The sequence below is a fragment of the Balaenoptera borealis genome (assembly GCF_965194805.1).
Source record: "Balaenoptera borealis genome assembly, chromosome: 12".
NCBI classification, from domain to species: domain Eukaryota; kingdom Metazoa; phylum Chordata; class Mammalia; order Artiodactyla; family Balaenopteridae; genus Balaenoptera; species Balaenoptera borealis.
The window spans coordinates 107,171,373-107,198,418 of NC_138869.1; the positions used below are offsets into that span (position 1 = coordinate 107,171,373).

The window sequence follows — 27,046 nt, forward strand, 5'->3', positions numbered from 1 at the left end:
GGCGGTTTGCATCAGGGCCACCTATGAGGAAGTGAGATCTTCCACAGCAGCCTGGGCTGGGGTCCAGCAGCCCCAGGCTTTTTTTTTTTTTTTTTGCCACGCCGCGCGGCATGCAAGATCCTAGGTCCCAGACCAGGGATCGAACCCATGCCCTCTGCAGTGGAAGCAAGGAGTGCTCTGGACCGCCAGGGAAGTCCCCAAGATTTTTTTATTTTGAGCAAGTTACGTCATTTCTCTGGGCTTCAGGCTTTTCATTTCTAAAATTAGGAGGTTGACCTTGACTTTTCCCAGTATTTTGATACTAAAATTCTATGAAAAATAAGATACTGGGATATTATTTTTAATAGATGCCTTTGAGTACATACCTGCTATTCACAGGGACTTTACCAGCTATTTTTGTTTAGTCATTGTAACAATGAAGTAACAGCAAAGGTTGTCCTGCTTCCACAGTCATGCTTTGCTTCCTTGTACCTGAGGTCTTCTGAATACCAGGCAAGACAAATGCTGCAACCGATAACAGTTTAATATAAACCACAGAATTGTTTATATTTGCATGAACAAGGGCTGTTTCTTTGAGTTTATTGGGGTGGGGGAAGAACATGAGTTTTAATCAGACGTGGATTGATAATCTTCTACTGAAAAACCATTTGACTTTGGACTAGTTGATTCCCCTCTGCCTCAATTTCCTCATCTGTAAAATGGACTCACTGGTCATAAGCCCATGTTGTAGGGCTGTTTCGATGCCTGAATAAGATGCTTAGTCAAAGCAGCCAGCAGAGCCCCAAGACCATGGCAGGTGCTTAACAAATGTTGAGACAATATTTAATTTATATAACAGATTTGTTCTGTTAAGAGAGAAATTATTCATTGTTTTAAATAAATTTCTCATACCCTGTATTCTGTGGGCTTTTATAATAAAACTAGAATTCTCTTTCCCTTGCGGAAAATTACTAATGGTGAAAAGTATGGCAGAAACACTTAAAACTATATTGCCTGTATAAATGTTGTATAATACGTAATTATGTATTAATTATTTAAATCCTGTTTGAAGAAATAATCACGGAGAGAAAGAGGGTTGAGAAGATGCATGGCACAGTGAACACAGGCAAACACAGAGCATGTCCACTTCCAGAGTGGCAGCTCCACGTGCTGTCCTGCCCCGTCCCAGACATCAGCTTAGAGACTGAGGACGTGGTCCCTTTCTTCAGGGACTCACGGTCGAGTGCTGGGGTCGGCAGACTTTCCCTGTGAAGCGCTGAATAGTAGACGTTTTCTGCTTTGCAGGCCGTGTGTTCTATGTTGTCACCCCTGTGCTCGGCACACGCACTTGTGCACCAGCAGAGACGGTGCCCCATCAAACTCAACGTGCAGAACAGGGGGCAGGGCCACATTGGGCCTGCAGGCTGTAGTTTGCCAACCCCTGAGCTGGTGAAAGAAAGATTTGTAAGCAGCAGGCAATTATGATATGTTCTGATAAATAGTCTGGGTGTTTATCCTGAGTACAGGTTGTTATAGGAGTACAGAACAGGGGCACTAGGAAGAGGAGAGCTTCTCAATTGACTTGATTAAATATGTGGAAATGTATTCTTTGTATCTTTCTAATTTTCTACCCCTTGTAATTAATTGTGTGCTTACAAAGCTACTATACGCCCATTGAAAGGAATAATGCCAGGAGTACAGAAAGGCTGCCATTCTCCAACCTGCAGGTGATCTACAATGTTAAATAATTTTGGTTGAAATGAGTTTTATCCATTGAGCCAGGAAAATCGGGGTGTGCATGGATATTGTAGGACAGGCAAAGGGCCCTGCGGCTTTTGGGGAGCTGGGGGTTCCCTGGCGTGGCTGGACCCTGGCAGGGCAGGGAGGTGAGGAATGACTTGGCCCAGAGGCACTTCTCGGGGCTGAGAGAAGTCAGGGTCACAGCTGCCAGGCAGTGGGGAGGGACGAGGCATTTGTTTCCGCAGGTAAAAGATAATTTTCCTTCTGCCTCTGAGTTCTTCCCGATTGATCACCTGGTCATCACATTCTTCTCGTTCCAAGGATTCCCTGACCCTGCTGTCCAAAGGTCTCCACACTTTGCTCCTTTCCAGAATTAGTGTGGCTCTTTTAAGTGTTCGAGTCCAGTTTTGTTCCTGCGCAATACTAAAAGATCTCTTCTAGTAACACATGTAGCAACTGTGTAATTTCTCGCTAAGAATCTTTCAGTTACTTAATATCAATTACGTGGGAGAAGCCGGTGTGTTGAATTCACTTAAGGCGTGAATAGTTCCCTGGGGTTGAATGTTTAGGGCGGTGGAGTTTTTTGTTTTTTTTTCTTTCTTTCTGGTTTTGCAATAGTCCTCTTTAATGTATAGGGTTTACTATCAATTTCCCTTCTTAGAGGTAGTAAAATAGGCATTGCAGGATTTGGAAAGACTCTCCAAGGTTTTGGTTGATAGAAGGTCGTTGCTTATTTACCATCTCTGCTGCCTGTGGAATATAGATTCAGCACCCCCCAGTGCCATAGTGGACATCGTGGCACATTCATAAGGACGTTTACTAACGTAAACCTCTGCTCAGAACTGTACAGTGTTCCTTGTTTCCTTTCAGAAAAAGTAAAGGAAAATTGAGAGCCTCGTGTTACCTCGCAGAGATGGTCCTACATCCACTACTCAGGGCCTGTTTAGGTGGTGAATTTTCTGTTTCCTTTTTAAGTTAGCTTTTTAAATTTTTATTTATTTATTTTTAAATTTGAAGTATAGTTGATTTACAATGTTGTGTTAGTTTCAGGTGTACGGCAAAGTGATTCAGTTATGCATAATATATATGTATATATCATTATATTCTTTCTTTCATTCTTTTCCATTATAGTTTTTTACAAGATACTGAATATAGTTCCCTGTGCTATAAGTAAGAGGTTTTATACTTCCAGCCCTTTAAAAATGGTCAAATTCAGTAAGAACCGGGAAAGCCCCCGAAGGAGACCGTTTGAAGCAGTTGTCACGTCCGTCTCTCTTCCTCCACACCAAGGTGGTACTACAGCCAAAGGGCAGCAGGCGTAAGAGTCGTCACTGGAAGGAAAACAGAACAAGACCGATCACTGAGTAAGGGTTAGGGTGAGTCTAAAATTACTACACTAGTCCAGAACGGGGCTACGTGAGGTTGAAGAAGTTCACCAGCTTTGACACTGTGGCTTTGGACCGGTTTCCTTTGCACGAGGAGAGAGCGGGTTTGCTGGTCTCTTCCGTGGAGCACCAACAGGCTTGCAGTAGATTTTTGGTTCAACTGTTTCCCTCAGCGTGCTGTGTTTGGGTTTTTGGCGCCAAGTTGGTTGGGGAAAAAGAAAGTGGAGGAGCCATTTGAGCAGCAGTTAATGAAAAACAGGGAAACAAAACTAAAAAGAAACCCAAAAACCTCCCAGAGTATCTGGCAAGGTCGTTCATTATGTCATTTAAGGAAGCTCGAGAGAGTGCCAGCCCTAATTGGCAGTTATGTTGGCTGCTGTGAATCTCCTAAAATTGGAGGATGAACTTAGAGGCAAAAAGCAGAGAATAATTTGGGGTTTTCAAAATATGCAGTATTTCTTGAATTTTGATAACGTCTTTAGCAAAAAAAAATCCAAATGCTACTAGATTAAAAAAAACAAAAACAGGGCTTCCCTGGTGGTACAGTGGTTAAGAATCCGCCTGCCAATGCAGGGGACACGCGTTCGAGCCCTAATCCGGGAAGATCCCACATGCCGCAGAGTAACTAAGCCCGTGCGCCACAACTACTGAGCCTGCGCTCCAGAGCCTGCGAGCCACAACTCCTGAAGCACAGGTGCCTAGATCCTGTGCTCCGCAACAAGAGAAGCCACCGCAATGAGAAGCCCCCGCACCGCAATGAAGAGTATCCCCCGCTCGCCGCAAACAGAGAAAGCCCGTGCGCAGCTACGAAGACCCAACACAGCCAAAAATAAATAAATTAAATAAATCCATTAAAAAAAAAAAAAGAACCGCTGAATAACACAGACCCGCATAGGCTGCCTCAGTGTTGAGCAGCTGATTGTAGCTAATGTGCTTCATGGGTCCAGCTTATGTGGCCAGCCTTCCAGGGTGTGTGAGTGTGTGTGTGTGTCAGGGGGGGTATTCTTGCCACTTCTATTGTCTCCAGTTAAGAACACAGAGCAGGGCAAATCCTCGGTGTATCAAACAGTGGTTCATGAGGGTCTGCTGAAATACCACCTTAGGGGGAAAAAAAGGTTGCAGAAGAATGCTGACCCTGCATTTCTGTAAATTCCTCCACCTGAGTCAGGAATTTTGTTTTATTTAAGCTTTTGAAGTTTTAAGCAGTGTTATCCCCTTTGCAGTCTGAGCAGAAACTTTTCCGTTTATCTCTACTGACTCCTCAGGGTTAGAACAGATGTGCGTTGTGACTGGTAAAACCCTCGTGGCTTCTAATGGAACAGCCTCAGATGGGGATCTCCGGCACAAAAGATGAAACTTGGGGGAAATTTTTCACTTAGTTTGCTAAAAAATGTTTTTGGCTTTAGTCAGTGAATATTAACATCATCAGTACTCTTCAGGCTCCAAAGATGTAGTTTGTTTTTAGTCATTTTCCCAACAGGCTTCCGCTAGGCCTGAGTGTTTAGATTGTGTTAAAATGCATATTCCTGAAAAGGTGAAAAGGTTTGTTTTTTTTTTAATGATTTGGTCTCACCCTAACTACGATCACTTCCACCTACCACTGTGGGTGGGAGTCTACATTACTTTTACCTCTACTTTTTTTCTTTCATTATAAGGCTTATAGATTAACTGTAGAAAGTTTGGAAAAGTCAAGAAAAGTATAAAATTGAAAATAAAACTCAACTCTCCAGAGATAGTCACTTTAAATATTTTGGAATATCTTCTTCTAATTTCCCCTGTGTACACAAATATCTCCTCTATTCATGGTTTTTTATTCTGAGCCTTTCTCGTACCGTTATATCATGAGCATTTTTCTCAATCATTTGCTTTCAAAAGCAAACATTTGGGGCTTCCCTGGTGGCGCAGTGGTTGAGAATCTGCCTGCCAATGCAGGGGACACGTCGAGCCCTGGTCTGGGAAGATCCCACATGCCACGGAGCAACTAGGCCCGTGAGCCACAACTACTGAGCCTGCACGTCTGGAGCCTGTGCTCCGCAACAAGAGAGGCCGCGACGGTGAGAGGCCCACGCACCGCGATGAAGAGTGGCCCCCGCTTGCCGCAACTAGAGAAAGCCCTTGCACAGAAACAAAGACCCAACACAGCCAAAAGCAAACATTTTCATGCTGTATAGTCTTGCTGGATGTCAGGCAGGTTCCCATTTCTTACAAGTTACAAACACTGAGCACCGTTGCACCAGGACATCTGTGGGCATCAATCATAGCCTCCTTGGGAAAAACTTCCAAGAAAGGGAATTGCTGGGATAAAGAGTGTTCACGATTTCAAGTCACGGGACGCATGTTACCAGACGGCCTTGCAGAAATGCAGTGCTTCGTTTACACGCCCAGCACAGATTTGGTCCTCTTGGTTTCTCCTGCGTTTTTGGGAAACTAAAAAAAAAATTTTTTTTGAAAATAAAATATTGAGCTTTGATTTTAATGAGTGGAATTGAGCATTTCCCAGGTGTTTTTTTAAACCATTTGTTTCATATTTTGTTAATTTGCCTGGTGCTTTACCCATTTCTAGTAGGAGTATCAGTCTATATTGTTATGGAAATACTTACTAAGGATAGTAACCCTTTGGCTGTTGTAGGGGAGGAGAAAACCTTTTTCCTCTCCCCTCCTAGGTTCTGTGGCTGGGGCCCTGGGAACTAGACTGAAGGCAGCTGAACAGGAGGGAACCAGGGTTCATTGCCAAGTGCAGCTGGGCACACAGGAGCGCTTGGTGACCAGTAACTCAAAGGGGTGGTCGGAACTTGGGCTCACATCTTAACAGAAGGACAGTCCGTTTGTACAGAAGTGAGGAGATAGAGGAAAAGGGGTTGAGGCTTTTAGGGGTGGCAAACTTGGGAAGGAAATATATGGGGGGAACTAACGGAAGACGAGGGTTGTTTCAGTGAGGTGGTTTTTAATTTTTATCTTATATTGGAGTACAGTTGATTTACAATGTTGTGTTAGTTTCAGGTGTACAGCAAAGTGATTCAGTTATACATATTTTTCAAATTCTTTTCCCATTTAGGTTATTACAGAATATTGAGTAGAGTTCCCTGTGCTTTATAGTAGGTCCTTGTTGATGATCTATTTTATATATAGTAGTGTGTACATGTTAATCCCAAACTCCTAATTTGTCAGTGAGGCTGTTTGCAGATGCATCTTGGTGCCGACTTTGTCTTCATGGCCATAGGACTCCCCCGGGAGAGGGGGTTTATGGCCTTCTTCATTTCTCAGAAGTCTCTGCTTTTAGGCAGATAGGGATGCCCTGAGAAGGCTTCTTTCTGAATCTGCTGATTCTCATTTGCTCCAGCTCAAAATCATCCTCAGGCCAAAGTGGCATTTTTGGGGGGGTGACACATTCTGATCCCCCTTCCAATATATTTTACAAATTTATCTCTTTATAATTTTGTTTATGGTATTTTGTTTATGCATGGAGGTTTCAAATAATAAGTAAAATGAATAATAATTAAGGAGTAACAGATAAACTGTTATAAAATCCATCATCTTTTCCTTAGGTAGTTTTATTTCTCTTAGTTTTTATCCTTAGGGAGTCTCTCTCCACTTCAAAATTGGATAAGTAATCTGTTTTCTTCCAGTTTTTTTATGTTCTTGTTTTGCATTTTACTTTATCATAGTATTCATTATTGCTGAAAATAAGATTATCTTCCTCATCTCCCATTTATCTTCCATCTTCTTTAGAAACTTCATTAGTTTCCTTGATGAATATTTCTCCCCTCTGGCAAGTCAAGCAATTAGATTATTCCTTTGAAAATAGTATAAATTTTATTTCTTTTAACTTATCTTTAAAATATATAGGTAGGAAAACAGTCTACCAGATTTTCTGTAACCACGGCCTTTTTTAAAAAAACAGAACGTGTGCAGCTAAGATTGAGATCACATTCTAGGGTCAGTTCCCTCACCGTGCATCATCACAGTGGACCATCCCCGGTCCTGGAACAACGGCAAGGGAGGCAAGGCGTCAGACTATGTAATGGGGCCATGACTTCTCCGCTTTTGCGATCTTGTTAAACCTGCTGACGAAGTGCTTGACTAGAGGGCTGTTCTCATTGTTGTGAAGGGAATGGATTTGAGGGGTTAATGCATGGAGACCCCTGTGTTAGTTCAGTGGGGAGGCCCCCTCTCCTCTTGCCCTGCACACTCCTTCCCAGGGAGATCTGGTCATAAAATCAGCGCTCGCCCGATTGCAGGAGCGGCTGAGGGCTGAGCCTCCTGAAGGGTGCCTGGAGCAGCTCCCGAGAACTGGCCGCTCCCGGGACCGGGTCACAGTTAGGAGGCAGGGGATTCAGGAGGTCACTGTCCAACCCAGGCTCTGGGATCACACCTGGGCCACCTGCAGACCAAGCCCTGCCTGATGTGACCACCAAATGGATGTCCCACCTAGTCCCGGCTTAAGGCTCTTCCTAATTCAAGTCACCCTGGAAATTAGATCGAGGCTGTGCGCTGCAAGTTAAGTGCAGACGACGGGCAGAACCTCAGTCACATGTGAGAGCTTAGCGGTAAGGGAGCCCGGAAGTGGTGTTTTCCAGCCCACACTGCAGGAACCCACACCAAAAGGGTGATGAGTGAACCCCTACGCGTCCCCATAAATCAGGCTGTCCGTGGCAGAGGTGGAGTGGGGGATGGGTGCCGGGTACGCTAGGAAGGTACCCTCTGGCGTCGGTGGTTGATGGGTGTGAGAAGAGGGAGGTGACAGGTGATGATGTCAGAGACAGAACCTGTGCCGCTGAGTCCTGGCTGTGCACAGGTTAGGTTTCTTAACGTCCCTTCGCCTTTGCTTAGTGAAATGACCGATTGCCATGTCTTATCGATAGTGGGACAGATTTCGACAGCGAGGTGATCTCAAAGTGTCCTCATACTTCTGAAATTCTTCTGGAGGTTGTACGACATCTGAGCATATTTTATTTTCATCAGAAGTGGGGCGATCGGACAAGGGCTGCTGTCCCCGTGGATTCCCAGCCCTACCTCACCTTGTTTATGGAGTGGACCTCAGGGGGCCTCCAGGCTTTAGGGGTGTCCAGCAGGCCCCGAGCAGGAGGAACTTTATCTTGGGGAGCCTGCTGGGGTCTGGAGTGGTTTTCTTGTTGACTCAGAGATGCTGTCTGCTCCGGCGCCTGATTGAAGGGTTAAGGCGCCAGGTGGCTGCCTTGTCCTGGATCCTCCCCCCACCCCGCCCCCCAGGCTGGGGACCGCGGGGCCAGCAGGCGCTGCTCACCAGGCTGCCTCTCCCTCCTGGCCGTGGGAGCGGCTCTGTCTCCTTCAGCTGTTTCAGTTTTCCACTCCCGCCTTGTTAATTGATAGAGGTTGCCCTGAACATCTGACTAGGTAGCAGCTGCATTGGGTCCTGGCTGCCCAAGGCCAGGGCGAGTTATCGTTCAGGGGCCTGAACTCACAGCGGTGTGGGCAACCCGCTCCGCCCCAGATGCCTTTAGGAAAATCTCTTCTGTCTCCTGGCCATCTCGTATAAGCAGAATGTGCTCCTTGGCCTCACTTAACCAACCTCAAGTAAGCTCATCAGTGAGAAGTCTGGGTGGAGACAGGAGTGACTGATTCTTGGGCCACAGAGCCAGCCGCTGGTCCCCCTTCCTCCCCTCTCCCTTCCCCCTCCCCCTGGCAGCAACCTGGGACCGGGCGTGTCCTTCTCCTGCCAGGAACATGCCAGGCTGAGGTGCAGGAAGGTGTGATGTGATTGGGATTGTAACGATTATAGGTGGTGTAAGCACCTCCTCGCCCGGAGGAACCAGATAGGCTGGTAGATGTAGCTCTTAGCCTTGGAATCAGTTACTTTGTGGGCAGAGTCCTGTGCTAGGCAGAGTGGAGAGAAAACAATTCAGGAACAGCCTCAGAATGTACAAACCAGGCTGGGGAGACGGAATATGCGCACACTGGTACTTCCGTGAGTGTTGGTTTTCCAGGCTGGCCTCCAAAAGGCCCCTTAGCTCACACTCTAGTTTCTGAGCCGGCATTTGCCGCACGAAGCACTGACCAGCCCTGCTGTGCATGTTTCGTGCGGCCTTTGGCCTCACCATGCTCTTGGGGGTTGACTGTTTGAGCCCTGGCCCAGGCCTGGGAAGCTCATTCACTGTATTCAAAATAGCAGAGAAATGGCAGGCCAGGGCGGCGGTGTTGTCACCTGGACAGCTTGTTAAACCGCTTGCTGTGCTTCCTCCAGAACTTCCCGTTCGGGGTCTGCCACGGGCCCGAGAATGTGCATTTCTGACGCCTTCCCAGGTGATGCTGGTGCCGCCGGTCCCTGGGCAGACATAGGGGGGTGTCACCCCTGTAAAGAACTCCTGTATCTGAATTGTTAATGATGAGGTTACGTGCAGCCAGCAGTGCCGGCCCTGGATGTGTCCCAGGGAGTCCAGGGAATGACGTGGCGGGCAGCTGCCTTCCTGCTCTGTCCAGGCCGGCCCCTCCGTCCGCAGTGGCTGGTGCAGAAGCTCGGCTTGTCCCAAAACCCGTGGAAGCCGAGACCCCATTTGTTTGCCCCTCGGGCCCAGACGTCAGTTGCTTGCGGATTGAGGGCCGTGTCTTCACGTGTGCTCCACTTGGACACACGTCAGTTCGAGGGAACAGATGTGCATTTCTCTCTCACTTCTGCAAAAGGAGGAAGGAAAAATTGGAGGGTTATTTTTATTTATTTTTCTAAATAATAAAGCTTAATTGTAAAAATAGTCTAAATGTTGTATTCACCGATTGATTGGCTTTCTCTCCAAGTGGAGCAGGTAGCTTTAGGATGTAATGTGGGAAAACACAAGGGACGTTGATGAGGAAAAAAAGTAAGAATGCTTAAAGTTGATATTTCAGTATTTACTGCTAACCCTCTTATTTTAAGACGACTTATAAAGTTTGGGGAGTTTTTTGGGATGGAAACACAGAGGTTGCTTTTAATTTCCTCGTGTTACTGTGATACCCCATGCAAAAAGCTGGCAGGGGCTTTCCACCTGCAGGGCCGCGTGACAGCTGTGCCAGTGATGGGGGATGCCCGGCCTGTGGTGGCAGGATGGAGGAAAGACTCAAACGCAGATGTCATGGGGGGTGTGAGACCCTGCAGACTTTTATCCTCTGTCCCGGGCTAAAACGTTACACCGCCTTCTGTGGGCAGATTATATTTCTCATTGTTGGATTTTCAAAAACATTGAAGAGACTCTTAGCGGTATGTGTGACACAGCCTGTAAAGGGTATCATGACCCTGAGCGCAGTTATGTGTTGCCCTTATGATTGACAAGTGGCCTCTGTGTGTGTTTCTCTCTGATCTGTTTTCTATTTGCCCCTCTCTAGTGGGATCTTGTGTGTGATAATGCCTGGAAGGTCCATGTCGCTAAGTTCTCCTTACTGGTTGGATTAATCTTTGGCTACCTGATAACTGGATGCGTTGCTGACTGGTAAGTACCCACACGCCCGCCGCACAAACCCGGGAGCCGCAGCGAGCCTCTGCTGCCTCACGGGGCACGGTCGGTGTGAGCTCACCGTGACCGAGGCTCTCCTCTGCCCTGGTGCTGGTGCCACAGCAGAAGCCTGTAGCTGCCACCTGCAGAATTCAGAATGAAAAGAATTGGCCGGTGCACAGAGCAGACCCTTTTGAAGTGAGAATTTAAATTCATTGCAATTCCCCGGCTGCTAGAATCTAGCAAAACCAGCTCGCAGCCTGCAAGCCCATCTCCTCCTGACCGTCAGAGTGCGGTTAGGAAGAGCCTGGGGACGTGGCTTCGAGGCTTTATGGGCTGGGCCCTGAGCGGGTGGGTATACAAGAGGCGTCAAAAGATGGGGAGAGGACACGCCGGACTCTCTTGACCCCTGAGAACTGGACGGTGGGGCTGTGCCCGTGAGCGCCCTGAATGCCGCACAGATCTTAGAGAGGGGCAGTCCTTGTAGTCGGCTTGGCCAGCAGATGCCTGTGCGGGTCCACGGGGAGCTGGACCTTGAAAAGTGGGCAGCATGTGGGTAATGGCTGGGCGGTGCAGGCAGAGGGGCGGTGACCAGAGGCGAGAATGAATACGCTTTGCTTGGGTGGGTCAGGGGCCAGGTGTGTGGTTCAGGGTGAAGTGACAGGTTGGTCGGAGGGCGATGGGGGGTAGTCATGGTAATAATAACAGCGACAGTGGTAGCACCCCTCACTTACTGACTGCCTGCCGTTGCCGGGCACCGTGCTGAGTGTCTCCGTGGATTAGGACATCCCGTCCTCACAGCACCCCGTTAGGAAGGTACTGTTGTTACCCCTGTCTCACGGTGGAGAAACGGAAGCACGGACGTTTAAGTAAAATCCCCAGGTTCACTCGGCTTTTAGGTCGGAGAGCCAGGATTTGAGACTAAGCTGGTGGTGGCCCCAGAGCCCGGCTCCACGGGTGTAGACAGCTGGCTGGTGCCCCAGAGAGCGCCTGCGGGGGCAGAGCGGCGGGGGAGCCCAGGGAGGCCCCTTTCAGGTTCTAGAACTTTCTTCCCCAAAGCTAGCGCCTGTTTGGGAGTTCCTTGCATTAACATGAAGTGTGATTTCCTGAGTGTTCAGAAGTTGCTTAATCATCGTTTGGAAGTGCTTCTTAAGGACATACTCCCTGGAGATGGTAACAGAGACGCTGTCAGTGATCTCCGGAAACCCACAGCCCGCCCTCGCATGGGGTTTGGTGGTGGCTTTTCTTGGGGGGTGGAGGCGGGGAAAGGGCGAGGGTTTGGGGTTTGTTTTTTTTTAAACCAAATACTTGAGCTTAAAGGTCTTCAGAGTGAGCTGTACTGACCTAAAAGATACTCTAATCCCAGTGTTTTAACCACAAGGACTTTTGTTTCCTAGAAACCTGCATTGAAATAGGTGGGGAAAGCTATAGTAATATAACCATGTCACTTCTTTCTAAAAACACGGACTTGACGGAGGTTTTAGTGTCCTGATTCCTGAGAGATTTAATAGGGGAAGTAAATACGGACTTCGACCAACAGATCTGTGATGGTTTAAATGGTTTAGACGTGGTTTTGTGGTTTCTTACTTCTTGCCCATCCATGCCGTTTGGCCTCCCTGACCGCACGCCAGGCCTGGGGACAGAAGACAGGAGAGTTTGGGGTCTTCCTTGGCGAGCAGCCAGAGTCTGGTGCCGTGGCCGCTTCACCAAGGTCGCGGTGGGTGGGCAAGGGGCACCGGGAGGTCAGGGCAGGCGGCTTGTGCTGGGGCTTTCTGCACAGGTTGAGTGGGCCTCAGTTCCAGTTTGAAAGTTTGGTGTTTTCCACCCTTGCCTGATTTATTTTTGGCATTTTACTCCCTGCTAGAGCCTTGCTTCAAAGGAGATAAACACATGTAGAGGGAAGTCCAGATTTCACAGCCCTTGGCACCGTTTCACGGCCGTGTAGGGAAGTTGATCAAGTCGTAGGTTAAGCTAAGACCGCAGTCAGCGTCTAAGAAAACTTTATAAAGTGACTGTTTTCCGCACACGTTCTATCTGGGACTGGACAGTATGTACTGTCACGTCACGCGATAGTTTAGATAGAAGAGGGGGACCGGCCCGGTCAGTGGCTCTCGCCCGATGACCTCGTCCCCCCTCCTTACTGGGTCTTTTGCTGGACATCCTGAATTTCTCATCCAGCCGGTCCCGGGAGGCTGCCTTTATGGGCTGCACCGCAGGCCTTCTTGCCCTCTGGCTCCCGGCTGAGCCTGGCCAGCGGGGCGGAGGGCGGGGGTGGCGGAGGGCGGGGGGGAGCACCGGCTGGAGATCTGAGGGAGGGGACAGCGAGGGGGCGGCATTTCCCTCCCCTGCTTGGTCTCTGTAGAGTTACCATCAGTCAGGGGCCCCCTGCACCCCCGTCTCTGAGCTCCGGACTGTCCTTCCCCCCTCTCCCTGCTGTCAGGAGCCCCAGCTTTCTCTCCCAGCTTGCCCACCCTTTTGTGAATAATCCCTCCATTAAAATCTCCTCAGAGTCCTCCGTTTGAGCGGGACACCTGTGTCCCGTTGAGACCCCGTCGTATTTCTCTGGGGCTGCTGTCACAGTTACCAGGCACTTGGTGGCTTGGCTGAGCTAACTTACGGTCCTGTAGTTGGCGCCAGGCTGAACTCAGGGTGCCCGCAGGGCTGCAGTAGCCCTCTGGGGGTGCTAGGAGAGAATTCACTTCCTTGCTTTCTCCACCTTCTCGCGTTCCTTGGCTCCCGGCCCACTTCTAGTTTCCGAGCCCTAGGTGGCTGGTCAGGTGCTTCTCACAAGGTCATCTCTCTGGTTCCCTGCAAGGACAGGCTCTCCGGGTCCTTAGATTAGACCCACCTGGACAGTCACCTCACCTCAGGCCCTTCACCTTCGTCACGTCTGTGCAGCCCCTTTTGCCGTGAGAGGTGACACAGTCACAGGGTCTGAGGATTAGGACCAGGGCACCCCCGAGGCCGTTATTCTGCGCATCACAGATCCTGACTGCAAAGGCTCTGCATCACAGATCTGGGGGTGCGATTTTACCGGTCATCTGGTGGGGGAGGGCCCCAGCTCTGGGGCAGCCGGTGCGCACTTGAACTCCAGTGCTTTCTAAATCACTTGCACGTGTCTGTACCCGACGGCCCTTCCTGAAGAAAGCACAAGGCTCGTTTGACAGAGGCTGGTCTTCCTCAAGATTCCATCCTTCCTCAGGGAGCCTGGATTCGGGGCCGGGGGCTCTGGCTCTGAGGACCATGTTTGTCCCACAGTTCCTAATCCTAATTAATTCGCTTAATGATTTTAGCAACCATTTGGGAGGGAAAGATTTAGAATCATTTCTACAAGTTAAAAGAAAAAATCCAGGATCTTTCCTAAAGTGTCAGGACAGGGCAGACCATGTCTGGTGGGCGACAGGGACGCAGGACGCGGGAAGGGGACCCACGAGCTGCTTGGTGCCCTGTCTGTCATCCCTGTTAGTGATCCCAACACACTGCGATGCAGGACGGTTAGCCCCATGTTACAGAGAAGGGAAGTCGAGGTAAACAAGAACGGGTAAGTTAGACTTTGTTTTCCTTCATTTCAGGAGACCCAACTAAGCCATGCTTAAATTTATTTCTGTAAACGGGTTGGGTTTGGACCAAACTACCTATAGAGTCTTTGCTGATAAGGGCTTAGTGACCCCAGCGCAAGTCGAGGGAGGTAATGGCTAAATCTCGATAAGAAGGTTGACTTGCGTTGCGTTGAGCTCGCAGCCTTGGCCCCCTTTCTCTAAACCAAAGTGACTGATGCAGATGCCCAGAAGCCTAAGGGATTCTGAATGAAATTGTGTCCTGTGGTTCCAGGCCCCAGAGTTTCTAGAAATTACATCCATCTCCTGCACAGGGCAAGGCCGTGCACTGCTGAGTATTGCTTTTTTCAAAAGCAGCTTTATTGAGAGATAATTTACATACCATAAAGCTCCCCCATTTTAAGTCCCCAATTCAGTGAGTTTTAGTATATTTGCAGGGTTATGCAGTCACACCACATGCTGAGTCTACAACATTTCCATCTCCTGCCCATTTGTCGTCACCGCCATTCTCACCCCAGCCCTAGACAACCACGAATCTACTCTCCATTTCTCTCCGTTTGCCCTTTCTGGGCATTTTGCTCCTAGGTGGGTGCCTTGTCCTAAGTCTAGGTGTTTGGGGGTACCAGGCGTGGACTTTGTTCCCTTGGCAGATGGGGTCCAGTTGCTCTGTGAGCTTTCCTTCCAGTTCACTCTGGCTGTGTCACATTCATCTGTGTGGTGGAGGGTTCTGCTTTATTTGGGACACGTGGCAGGTTAGCTTGGGAGGGATGGAGAACAAGGGCCTCCCCGTCCCAATGGGCCACCGCTCCCCGCTCCCCCCCGGGCCACGCCTAGAAGCACATCGCCCCTGGTGGTCACCGAGCTCTCACCGGCTGGCGCTGCGGCCCACCAGCCCAGGCTGCGCGCTGCCCTTTCCCGAGATGCAGAGGATGGGCCCCTGGGGGCTTCACTTTCGGGTCCGCACCCCTTGTGTACAGGCCAGGCTACCTTAGTTTAGCCTGTGATCCCTTAAATTTTCTTCTCATCATATAGTTGAAACCAGTCGGCAGCCGGCTTGGCCCTTGGCTCCACCGGGCCACGGGTAAGGTCGGGCCAGGCTAGTTAACAGCCCAGAGAAACGACTTGAAGCCACTTGCCCGGGGTCTGTGTTGACCCTGGAGCCACTTCCAAAGGTCAGCAGCTTCTGAAGACATTGAATGTTGGGCGTGTCAAGGTTGGTGTGTGGGGAAGGTATTATTGATTGTGTTGAATTATCTCCCATGTACTTGGGAACAGACTCGACAACAGGACGTGGTTCCCGTCCCTCGTCTGTTGTTGTGCGGTACTCTTGACCTGTGTTCCCTAATCGACAGGTCGAGCGGGTGCGTGCATATCCCCCGGGGACCTTCTACCCCTGGGCCTCCCCGGGTGGGTCCAGGAGGGATACAGACTCGGTGCGGTGCTCATCCAGCACCCAGCGAGCGCCGGCCGTCCCAGGGATGCCCCACCCGGCGGTGACGGCTAACCGTGTCCCTGTCCGCGTGCAGGTTCGGCCGGCGGCCCGTGCTGCTCTTCTCCGTCATCTTCATCCTCGTCTTTGGACTGACCGTGGCGCTGTCTGTGAACGTGACCATGTTCAGCACACTCAGGTTCTTTGAAGGATTCTGCCTGGCTGGAGTGATTCTCACCCTGTACGCACTACGTAAGTAGGAGCCTTCACGGCGGGTCTTGAAGAAATGAGGGGACGTGTGGCCGCTGAGTGCTGCGATGCGGGGAGGCGGGGGGGCGGGCTGTGGAGGCAGCAGCTTCTGGAGGTGCGGACCACAGGCCTCATCTGCTGTGAAAACACTTGTTCCCACGTTGCGTCTCTAACCCTCCCTTCAGCCCGAGCTCCAGCTCAGGCTCAGGGCCCGTCGGAGGACGTGGGGGGCTGCATCGTGGCCCGGAGAAGTGGGGATCGGCCCGCAGTGGGCGTGGACGGGCTTCTGCTTTCCCCCGGGATGTTCTGTGCTCACGTTCCGTGCACTGCCAAACCTGGACGTATCCGGGCATCCCTGCGCTTGGTCCCAGAAGAGCATACCAAGTGCCTGCTCCAGTTTGGTCCGGGCTCAGTGTTCTGAGGGACTCCTCAAGAGTGTTTCTTGTCTTTTTGTCTTTAAGACTGCGCCAGGTCCAGGCTTCTCACCTCCCCATGTGGCTTAAGTGCTCTGGACCTGAACCCTAAACACTGGTGCTGGGAGAGCAAACGGCAGTCTCTTCAGGGTGAAGAAAATTTCCATCGTGTTTGTGGCCCTTTTAACTCTCCTGTCAAGGATGGTTGTCTCACTTCTTTGTAGTTGGTGGTTCCTAGCACAGGGCCACAAGCCCACAAGAAGAAGGAAGGTTTTAGGTGTTTACTTATTTTCTAGTTTTATACTTTTTAATCACAGTGTGGAAAAAACTGTTAGGACTAATGTAAGATGATTTATGACATGTTTTCTTTTTCTTTCTCTTTGACAACATAGGCAGGATAGACTAAGTAGCAGTTTCCAGTGGGGTCAATAAGGATAGCTCTGATTATCTTACAGTACGGCTCTCTTAGTTTAGTCTATGATCCCTTTAAATAACACTTTTAGATAGCCTCGATTTTGTTCCCTTACTGTAGAGAACAGAACTATAGTCGATTATGACGTAGCTTTATAACCACAGAGAATAAAAGGGCTACAGACGTGTTCTCCTAAAGTCACTGTTGACAGTTCTGTTATCTTCTTCTGACACTGAATTGAATTGTGGTTTCTTAGAAGTCACCGTTTCCAGGTTATTTGCATTTATTTTGGAACCCTTGCTCTTGGGGGTTCTTAAGGAACGTACGTGTTCCAGGGCAGTGGGTCGAGGTGATGTCTGTTCGGAGGGTGTGTTTCTTTGAACAGACGTCATGGGCGGGGTGGGCCTGAGCGCTTCCACTCAAGGTGCCTGGGCCGTTCTCCATCCCTGCCCACCCATCCGTCTGTGCAGAGCAGCGGCTCTCGCGCTCGTTCTGGAGGAGGGTCTGGGCCCTGCTCTCAGGCCCCCTGGCCCCATGTTGGTTCAGGCGCGTGGGCGTCTGCTCTCCAGGCCGCCATCCCCGCGGGGCTCCGGTTCCCCCAGGAGGACATCCGTCCTTTGCTTCCTCGAGGACGCTGTTCCCAGGGACGGCTCTGCACGCTGGCAGAATGGAACAGCTGCGCTTCAGACACTTAGCAGAGAAATAACCTCCATCTCACCACCCCGGTACTTAACCACATTCCGTGGAGAGAATGTTCACGGAAAAGAGCCTTAAAGCAAAGCTGACATATCGGTTTTATCTTGCATGCCAACTGCTGGCAGAGACCTCAGAGGACCTGGGGGGACCCTTGGGGCCCAGCGGGAGAGGAGCCTGACCTGTTAACCCTGCCGGCCTGTGATAAGGAAGGAGGGCAGGGGGTGGCCGGCCCTGGCCATCTCTGCAGACTCCCCTGAACTCAGCCAGACCTGGAGAGAATTTCCCCCAAACGGCATCATTTCAGCCTCACATAGAATCGCCATTGTCCCTGTGAAATCTGTTGCTGTATGTACTGTGAAAAATGAAGCTAAGGCTGTTTTTTCATGAGTTTACACAGTGAGCTCTTTATAGTAGAACGTTCTCTGACATACTTCAGAACCATACGAAGAGCGTGCTTATCCCGGGAGACGGCTTTGCTGTTATCTTACCGGCACAGATCATGTAACCCAGGCATCTGCAAACTTTTTTCTGTAAAGGGACAGGTAGTAAATATTTTATTCTGTTGCAGCTACTCAGATCTGCCATCATATCCTGAAAGCAGCCATAAATAATATGTAAATGATTAGATGTGGCCGTGTTCCAGTAGGACTTTGTTTAGAGGCAGATGGTGTCCAGATTTGACCAGTGGGCCGTCATATTTTAACCACTGATAAGTGATTCTCTCTCTTTCCACTGACGCTGGGAAGCTTGGAAAGCTTAGAATCTGATCTAGCACGTCTGTGGGCTTGACAAGCTGAGCTTTAAATGCTGGCCTCTTTCCTAGTTTTATTTGAAATTTTCTGTTTTCATTTCTCCTTTGTCCCATTTTCCTATCTCCATAATTTAAGTATTATTTTATTATATGGATTTCTGCACACAGTCTTAAGTTTTCTTGGAAATGAAGCAAGGCGTAAATAAATAGTTATGTTTTCTTAGATTGGGATTATGAGTCAAACGTCAGAACGAATACCATTGCAATGAAAATTTCCAAATATCCACCAGTGGCCCGTTGTCCGAGTTAATAACGATATCTGATATAGCAAAATTAAAATAAAGCAAAACGATATAAATGATTACTTGGAGTTCATTGAGATAATATTTAAACAGCGTAAATCAGGAAAGCTAAGTTTGGGAAAGGAGACTCATAAAAGGAAATAGAGTTGTAACGGGCAGACAGCATTGGGGTGGGTGTGCTGTGTGCTGGGCTGGGGTAGCCCCTCTGGCTCTGGCAATCTTGGGAGAAGGCAGGCTGGTGACGAGAATTTAAGAGACCAGCTCTCAGTCCGTAGCGCAGGTGACTCTGAATTTCCTGATTAGTGTGCTTGCTAACATGTTATACACTAGTATATATGCTTAGTGAATGCTTGGGAATTTGTTTTGCTTAAAGGAAATTCTTCATAACCCTGGTCACAGGGTCGAAGTATTTCTTGACTCTAAAGAAAAGTTTTTACGTTGGGGAGGTTGATTATTTGGAAGATACATTTTTTACGGTCCTGACATTTTCTCACCCTTCAACTGGCAGGTTTTTGGCTTACTTAATGCATCTGCTGGAAAGGTCTGAATTTTCTCAGAAGAGACCTGGATATCGTTGTTTTTTCAGCCTTGCAGGTTCTTGGCATTGTAAGAAGGGAGAGTCATGATTTTTGCCGACTTCGTTTCTTGCGGAGCTTGCCATGAAGGTGGACTCTTCTTTTTGAGACGTGATACTGACATGTGAAGGTTTTGTGCTTTTACGTGCAAGGCCGCTTAAGGTTTTTCCTGTTTTGGAATTTGTCTAAGGTACATTCCAGTGAAAGACTCTCTCCTTGAAACTTTAGTTTCCTTCAGCTCACCAGAAGGAGATGTGGTTGTGTAATTAGGACATAAACTGGAGACGGTTGGCATCTTCCCAGGAGTCTGTACCTGTAAGCATGTTGGCAGGAGCCAGAGACAGCGAGCCATGCTGAATGGTTAGTGGCAGCTACAGCCGAGCTTCCTGCCGCCTCTGAGGCCCCACGAGACACTGAAATAATTAAACACACTTGGGCCACCCTGGTGGCTTCATTGTAGCCCTTTAGCTCTGGACCCGAAAAAAAAAAAAAAAAAAGGTAGAAGGTCTTGACTTAGCTGGGCCAGCAGCAGGGAACCACAGACAGAGAAAAGAAGCGAGCATCACATTTCCTTATTCGTTTATGAAAAATAAAGTCTTGTCAGAGACTAAAGAAATAGACTCTTTTCAACACGGGCAGGTGTGATTTGTTGTGGTGTGAATTCTTTTTCCAACAAGGATTCCTAACCTCACAGACACGGTGATGCAGCTTTTGTAAAGATGTGTCCTTGTTTAAAAGAAGCCCCGAGAGGTTATAGCTTTTTGAGTTGACTTGATATCAGATGTAAAAAGTCCTGGGGGAGAGGAATGATTTTAGCATACTTTTTTGAGTTTCTCTCCTCGTTTGATCTCTGTCTTCCCCGCCCCACTTTTAGCAACCTCCCCCGACCCTGAGCGCAAGTAATGAGCCCTGCTTTTTGCCAGCAGAGACCATGCCTTACTGACGGTGGGTGAATGAACATTACTTTTTTGTTTTTGTTTTTTGGCCTAACAACAGGCCAAAAAACAAAACAATTGTTTTGTTTTGTTTGAACAATTTCCTTGAAAAATTAAAAGCTTCATGTTCTCATTATAATAACCCTCCTCAAACCCAGACAGCATACATAATTGGACGAATTTTACACATAATCAAGGAGTGACCAGAAATTTCACAGGTGACTAAGTTACTGATTACTTTGCAAAATGAGGAGCCAAGTCTTAACTGGTAAATAATCTCTGAGAACCTTGAGTTTGCTCTGGGTGGGGTGATGTTCTGTTCTCACGAGCTCGTGAGATAGATGACGGATCTGGACTGAGGCTGCGTAATTTCCATCGTGCTGCGTGACTGTCTTCCTCGCGATTGTCTGTGTTCCTATAATTTGATGTTCTTCTGAACTAATATTCCTTGGGTCGTATCTCAGTCGACAGGGTTTCTGAGCATCAGAGCTGTGCTGTACGTTAAGAAGACAGTCCACTGAACCGTGGCACCAGGGAGTGAGTCACTGAGCTGTGTGGTCAAGTATAGGTGACCCCAGCTGGCTGATGAGCAAATATTGGCACTGCGTTGGGGTGAAGGGTCAGTTTCAGTGTAAGTGACCCCAGCTGGCTGATGAGCAAATATTTGCACTGAGTTTGGGTGAAGGGTCAGTTTCAGTGTAAGTGACCCCAGCTGGCTGATGAGCAAATATTTGCACTGAGTTTGGGTGAAGGGACAGTTTCAGTATAAGTGACCCCAGCTGGCTGATGAGCAAATATTGGCACTGCGTTTGGGTGAAGGGACAGTTTCAGTGTAAGTGACCCCAGCTGGCTGATGAGCAAATATTGGCACTGCGTTTGGGTGAAGGGACAGTTTCAGTATAAGTGACCCCAGCTGGCTGATGAGCAAATATTGGCACTGCGTTTGGGTGAAGGGACAGTTTCAGTATAAGTGACCCCAGCTGGCTGATGAGCAAATATTGGCACTGCGTTGGGGTGAAGGGACAGTTTCAGTGTAAGTGACCCCAGCTGGCTGATGAGCTAATATTTGCACTGCGTTTGGGGTGAAGGGACAGTTTCAGTGTAAGTGACCCCAGCTGGCTGATGAGCTAGTATTTGCACTGCGTTGGGGTGAAGGGACAGTTTCAGTATAAGTGACCTCAGCTGGCTGATGAGCTAATATTTGCACTGCGTTGGGGTGAAGGGACAGTTTCAGTATAAGTGACCTCAGCTGGCTGATGAGCAAATATTTGCACTGCCTTGGGGTGAAGGGACAGCTTCAGTATAAGTGACCCCAGCTGGCTGATGAGCAAATATTGGCACTGCATTTGGGTGAAGGGACAGTTTTAGTATAAGTGACCCCAGCTGGCTGATGAGCAAATATTTGCACTGCGTTTGGGTGAAGGGACAGTTTCAGTATAAGTGACCTCAGCTGGCTGATGAGCAAATATTTGCACTGAGTTGGGGTGAAGGGACAGTTTCAGTATAAGTGACCTCAGCTGGCTGATAAGCAAATATTTGCACTGCGTTGGGGTGAAGGGACAGTTTCAGTATAAGTGACCTCAGCTGGCTGATGAGCAAATATTGGCACTGCGTTGGGGTGAAGGGACAGTTTCAGTATAAGTGACCTCAGCTGGCTGATGAGCAAATATTGGCACTGCGTTGGGGTGAAGGGACAGTTTCAGTATAAGTGACCCCAGCTGGCTGATGAGCAAATATTGGCACTGCGTTGGGGTGGAGGGACAGTTTCAGTGTAAGTGACCCCAGCTGGCTGATGAGCAAATATTGGCACTGCGTTGGGGTGGAGGGACAGTTTCAGTGTAAGTGACCTCAGCTGGCTGATGAGCAAATATTGGCACTGCGTTGGGGTGAAGGGACAGTTTCAGTATAAGTGACCCCAGCTGGCTGATGAGCAAATATTGGCACTGCGTTGGGGTGAAGGGACAGTTTCAGTGTAAGTGACCCCAGCTGGCTGATGAGCAAATATTGGCACTGCGTTGGGGTGAAGGGACAGTTTCAGTGTAAGTGACCCCAGCTGGCTGATGAGCAAATATTGGCACTGCGTTGGGGTGAAGGGACAGTTTCAGTGTAAGTGACCCCAGCTGGCTGATGAGCAAATATTGGCACTGCGTTTGGGTGAAGGGACAGTTTCAGTATAAGTGACCCCAGCTGGCTGATGAGCAAATATTGGCACTGCGTTGGGGTGAAGGGACAGTTTCAGTATAAGTGACCCCAGCTGGCTGATGAGCAAATATTGGCACTGCGTTGGGGTGAAGGGACAGTTTCAGTATAAGTGACCTCAGCTGGCTGATGAGCTAATATTTGCACTGCGTTTGGGTAAAGGGACAGTTTCTCGTGAACGTGTGCCTGGCCATCGTCATCTGTTGCCTCTTTCTTCCCCCCTCGCCGCCCCGTCTTCGGACGCCTGGGTCTTCCCCGCCACCACCCTCGGAGCCACTGCCCCGTTCTGGTGGGACCAGCTCTACCTACAGGGCTTTGTCCACCAAGGAAGTGAGTCAGCGTTTACCCAGCGCCTTTGACAAACATTTATTTTTAAACTTCAGAAGAGTTTTGGTTCGATCCAGGTTCAAGACGGCATGGTTGGGAAATCAGAACGGACTTAGGTTTCCCCATCTGTCTTTTTCTTCACGGGAAACACTTTCCTAACCCACAGGCAGACTGTGACGAGGGAGGGAGCAGATGTATGAGAGAAAGGTAACGAGGCCTTGGTCCCCTCACCTGCCTTCCCCATCACGCCTCCCAGGAACCCCAGCGCTCTCGGGATGCTGCCGTAGGGCAGAGGTTCCGGCAGGTTGGTCCCATCCTCCCGAGGGGTTGAGGTGGCACAGCTTGGGGCCCTGTGGCTGGTCTGAGACTGGAGGGCCGAGTCGTCCAGCAGGGAACCAGGAAGCGCCGCCGAGGACGGTGTTTCTCGGAGTAGTGGCAGTTCTGCAAATAAAAATGATGAAACCTCTCTCCCGCTTCTCACGTACTAGCCGCTACTTGCATTTATATGGAGACTTTTCTCTGAAGAAAGTGCAAATGTCTGTGTGTCTCTAGGGCATGTGAGGATATGTTGTGTCACCTGCATGTCAAAGGTGGAAATACGAGGGCAGAGGAAGGGTATGCAGCTGGTGGCATCACTGAGGCCCAGATGCCCAGTCTTCTGCTGGAAGTTGGGACAGAGGTTCGTGTGAGTGGGCGTCAAGTGCATATTCCTTTGGGTGTTTCGAATTTGGTGAAGAGAGTCCTGTCTCAAAATCAGCGGAAAAAATAGAAAATATTTAGGTATCTGGCGTTCTAAAATGAGAGTATTTGGATGCCTTTTCCCCCCCGCAGTGGAGGATGTTATTAACGCTGTGTCCATCCCTGAGGACTGGGTGTTTCCCAGACTGGGATTCTGGTGGTGCGTGAGGGCTTCGTTTGAAACAAGCTGCTCACACACTAAAAGGGGAAGGAGAGAGATGTGGCGATCAGGAGATCCAGGTGTAGCATGAGCTCCATGGTGGACCGACCCTGTGCCTGCAGCAAACTGCTTTATCTCTAAGCTTCTGTCTCCCTCTCTCTCAAGTCAGGGCACAGGTTTCAAAGCGTGTCCCGTGGAACCATTTGTGGAGAAAATGGGTAGAAAACAAAAACAAGTGGATTCTAGGTGTTAACATTGACTACCGCTGTCAAGATAAGGCAACGACAAAACCAAGTGGAAACCACCGCTGCCCCCATGCTTTCCTGCTTAAGCATTCCATGGCTTTTCATTCTAAGCTCAGCCAGGAGCCCCTCCCGGTGCTGAGGGTTTCATAGCCCTCAACAGGGGCCACGAAGGGCAGGAACCCGGCGATGCTAGGCCCTGAATGGTGTCCTTCTCCGGCCCGCGCTGGCAGCCTGAGTCGCTGCTCTCTGGAGGCTGCAGCGCTGAGGGGCTGAGGCCAGAGGTGACGTGGGAGGTGAGTGGGGGGGGGCAGGCTTAGCAGTTGACTGCGTCCCCGTCCCTGTGGCTCTTGGCCCTGCCTTCTAGGCCGCAGCTCCACCACCCCCCCACCCCCGCCACTTCTGGGAAAGCCTTTCTTGCCCACTGCACCCTCCTTTCTCGCCACACATTTGCCAGGTGGGCTCACAGGTCTGTTCCAGGGATCCCGTTAGACGCCACAGGGTTTCTTCTCTCGTCTGGAAAGACAGGAAGGGACACAGTGCTGGAAGCTGTGCTGACTGGAAGAGGGGGTTGAGGAGAAGTAAGAGAGCGGTGTTAGACGGACTTTGTTTTTCACTCTTGAAACAAAAGGGAGGAAATGAACGTCACCTGGAAAGCAAGTGAAAAAGACCAGGCTTCTTTAAAAACATCCAAACGGATCTGTGGGAGATGAAATCGTGACTGGTTTGCCCAGACTCCTGTTGGCAAAAAAAACCCATAATCTTGGCTGAGAGAATAGAGAGAAACGCAACTCCCGTGACGCAGAGCCCTGAAGGCTTGCTCTCAGCGACCGTGTGCCTCTGTGTCACGCCAGAGCAACTCGGCTTCAGGGAGTCTCGGTTTTGTTTTGGTGGCTCTCGTGAAAACAGGACTGCTTTCTCCTCACTCATGCACTCAGCAAGCATTCGAGGGCTTACTAGGTGCCAGGGGACCGTGATTAACTTGAGCACTTACCGGGTACCTAAGTCAGGGGCTGAGCACGCAAAGGCAGACACACCTTCCTGCCCACCGGGACTCAGAGTTTAGTGAGGGAGATGCAGGGCCAGGCCCCGGCTGCACTGAGAGTGTCGGAAAGCAAGCCCGAGCTGTGAATTTGCTAGGGTCAGGGGGAGTAGGTGTTAGCTATTTGCAGTGGATACTCAGAGGCCAGAGGAGCCTAGAGCATTCTGGGTACTGTGGGTGATCAGGGACCAGCTGGAGCCTAGTGCATTCTGGGTACTGTGGGTGATCAGGGACCAGCTGGAGTCTAGTGCATCCTGGCAAATGTAAGTGATTAGGGGCCGGGTGGAGCCTAGTGCATCCTGGGTAATGTGAATGGTTAGGGACCAGCTGGAGCCTAGAGCATCCTGGATAATGTGGGTTATTAGGGGCTGGGTGTAGCCCAGAGGCTGAATCATGAATAGTGAAGCCTGGGAAGGAGGCTGGAACAATGCACAAAAAGACTCTGTCCTCCGTGACCTTGGGACAGTGCCAGACTACTGCAGGGTCTCAAGCAGAAAGGTACCGTTTTAGATGCACGTTTTGGGGGGATTGCTCAGGCTGGGGCAGTGGAGAGCAGACCAAGGAAGCAGGCCAAGCTGAAAGCTGCAGGTGGTTGCAGCATCTGGGTGAGGAAGGAGAGCCTGGATGAAGGCTGTGGCCACGGGGAAGGAGAGACTTTGAGGAGGTGGGACCTGAGCTTAGGTGACTGGAGAAGGGAGTGGAGAGGACCTGGTGACCAGCTTGGGCACCTGGATAGGTTTTCCTCCAAATGGTGGGATGAGGAATAAAACCCAGGCTTTCAGATTCCTAATCCTATAGATTTCGAAGCCACCGGCCCCTCCCCTCCTCTGGCAGGTTTGCCGGGGGAAGATGACAGCTTCAGTTTCAGATATGACGAGTCGGGGGTGCCTTAGGGGCATCTGGGGTGACTGATTTAGCAGGTGACTGGCTGTTCAGAAGTTCAGGAGCAAGGTCCGCATGTCCTCAGCATCAAGGTAGCAGTTACAGGCCCCGGCATAGCTGAGTTTGCCCAGAGCCTGTGTAACATGAGAAATAAATGGGTGGAGGAAGAGGAACCAGTGAGGGAGGTGGGAAGGAGTAGCCTGAGTGGTCAGTGGAAAGTCAGAATAGCCTGATAACCAGGGCGCTAAGGAGGGGCCAATGAGAGTGTCCAATGATGCAAGAAGAGGATTGAGAAACAGCCCTGGGATGGAGCAATGGTCGCCCAGTAGGTCAGAGGTAACCGGGGCAAAAGCAACTTCCATTTAGTGATTAATGTAATCTAAATCATTTCAAGCATAGGTTTTAATTTCTGTCTTCCCCAGAGGGATACATCTTGTCCTCATGTCAAGTATTTTAGAAAGAAAGTTACTTTTTTTGGTAAGATGTATGTAACATAAAATTTACCATCGCAACCGTTTTTAAGCGTACAAGTCAGTGGCTTAAGTGCATCCACATTGCTGTGCAAGAAAATAACAAGTAAGTGTTGATTATAATTGGGTAGAAAAAGTTGAGTTTAGAAGGCAAATCAGTAATGAGTCTTTTCTTGAAGTCACCTGAAACAGTGCATTCTCTTGGCTCAATAGCTGGGAATTCAGAACTGCAGTTGAACTAGAGATGCAGTTTTGTCTTCCAAGGGATGTCATGTTGCTCACGCCGGAAGCAGGGTCTGCACACTCGCTGTGCGCCCACCCGCCTTCTCGTCCACACGCACGCATGTGTGTGTCACACGTCAGCAGCTGGGAAGATGCTGGGAAGGGTTTGGTGTTGGATGTAAGCCAAGCCCCACCGCTCGCCCAGTGTGATCTTGGGCGAGGTGCTTAAAGACTCTAAATCTGTTTCTCACCATGAAGGGTGGTGCAGAGAGTTGAGAGGATGAACATAATCGCCGTCAGTAAACCACGAAGATCCAGAGAAGTGTGGGTGGGCGTGTGTGTTCGTGCACGTGGTTCTGTGCGTGTGACGGCCACCGCTCTGCTGAAAGCAGGAATCCTGTGCTGGGATCATCAAGCCTTTCCTCTTCCAAAGGGCCTCATCCGAGGGCTTCCCTGAGCTCACAGCAGACTCGGAGCACTTAGCTGGAGGGGAACGTTGGACTGGGGCTGGCTAGTCGCCGGGGGTCATGGAGGAGAGTCACTGTGGTGGGGACAGGCGGGGTAAAAATCCGCTTCATAACCGTTTCTCCAGCAGCTGGCTTAATAAACCACCTCTCCTGCGACATCCATCCAGAGCCCCACCGGCTGCATTTTTAAACTCCGAACCACTTCAGGGGCAGGAGAAGATAATAAACTAAAGGAAAGGTTCTCCTGGACAAATCATACAAGGGGCCCTCGGCTCTTCTGTTGGACCCCAGTACCTGGGTACCCGTCACACCCAGAACACTCCATTCCTCGCTGAGAAAGACACAAGGAAATGGAACACTGGCAGCTGTTTTCAAGATCTCACACACATTTTTTTAAAATTTCATACTAACTGTATAAGGTAGCTCCTACTAAGA

At 49.6% G+C, this 27,046-nt stretch overlaps 1 protein-coding gene across 9 annotated transcripts in view; it reads left to right on the plus strand.

Moving 5' to 3' along the window:
* SLC22A23 (solute carrier family 22 member 23) overlaps positions 1-27,046 on the plus strand; it is a gene marked incomplete at its 5' end in the record, with an annotated part of 153,022 nt that overhangs the window by 24,731 nt on the left and 101,245 nt on the right. For 6 of the 9 annotated variants that reach the window (XM_082346015.1, XM_082346020.1, XM_082346021.1 and 3 more), the window contains 2 exons: positions 10,437-10,540; positions 15,627-15,781. The exons of 1 other annotated variant lie outside the window; for it this stretch is intronic. In XM_082346015.1, coding sequence (XP_082202141.1) covers positions 10,437-10,540; positions 15,627-15,781 — 259 coding nt within the window. Of the gene's footprint in view, positions 1-2,850; positions 5,039-10,436; positions 10,541-15,626; positions 15,782-27,046 lie in introns of those variants that run through there. 2 more of the 9 variants (XM_082346026.1, XM_082346017.1) reach the window with 2 other exon arrangements.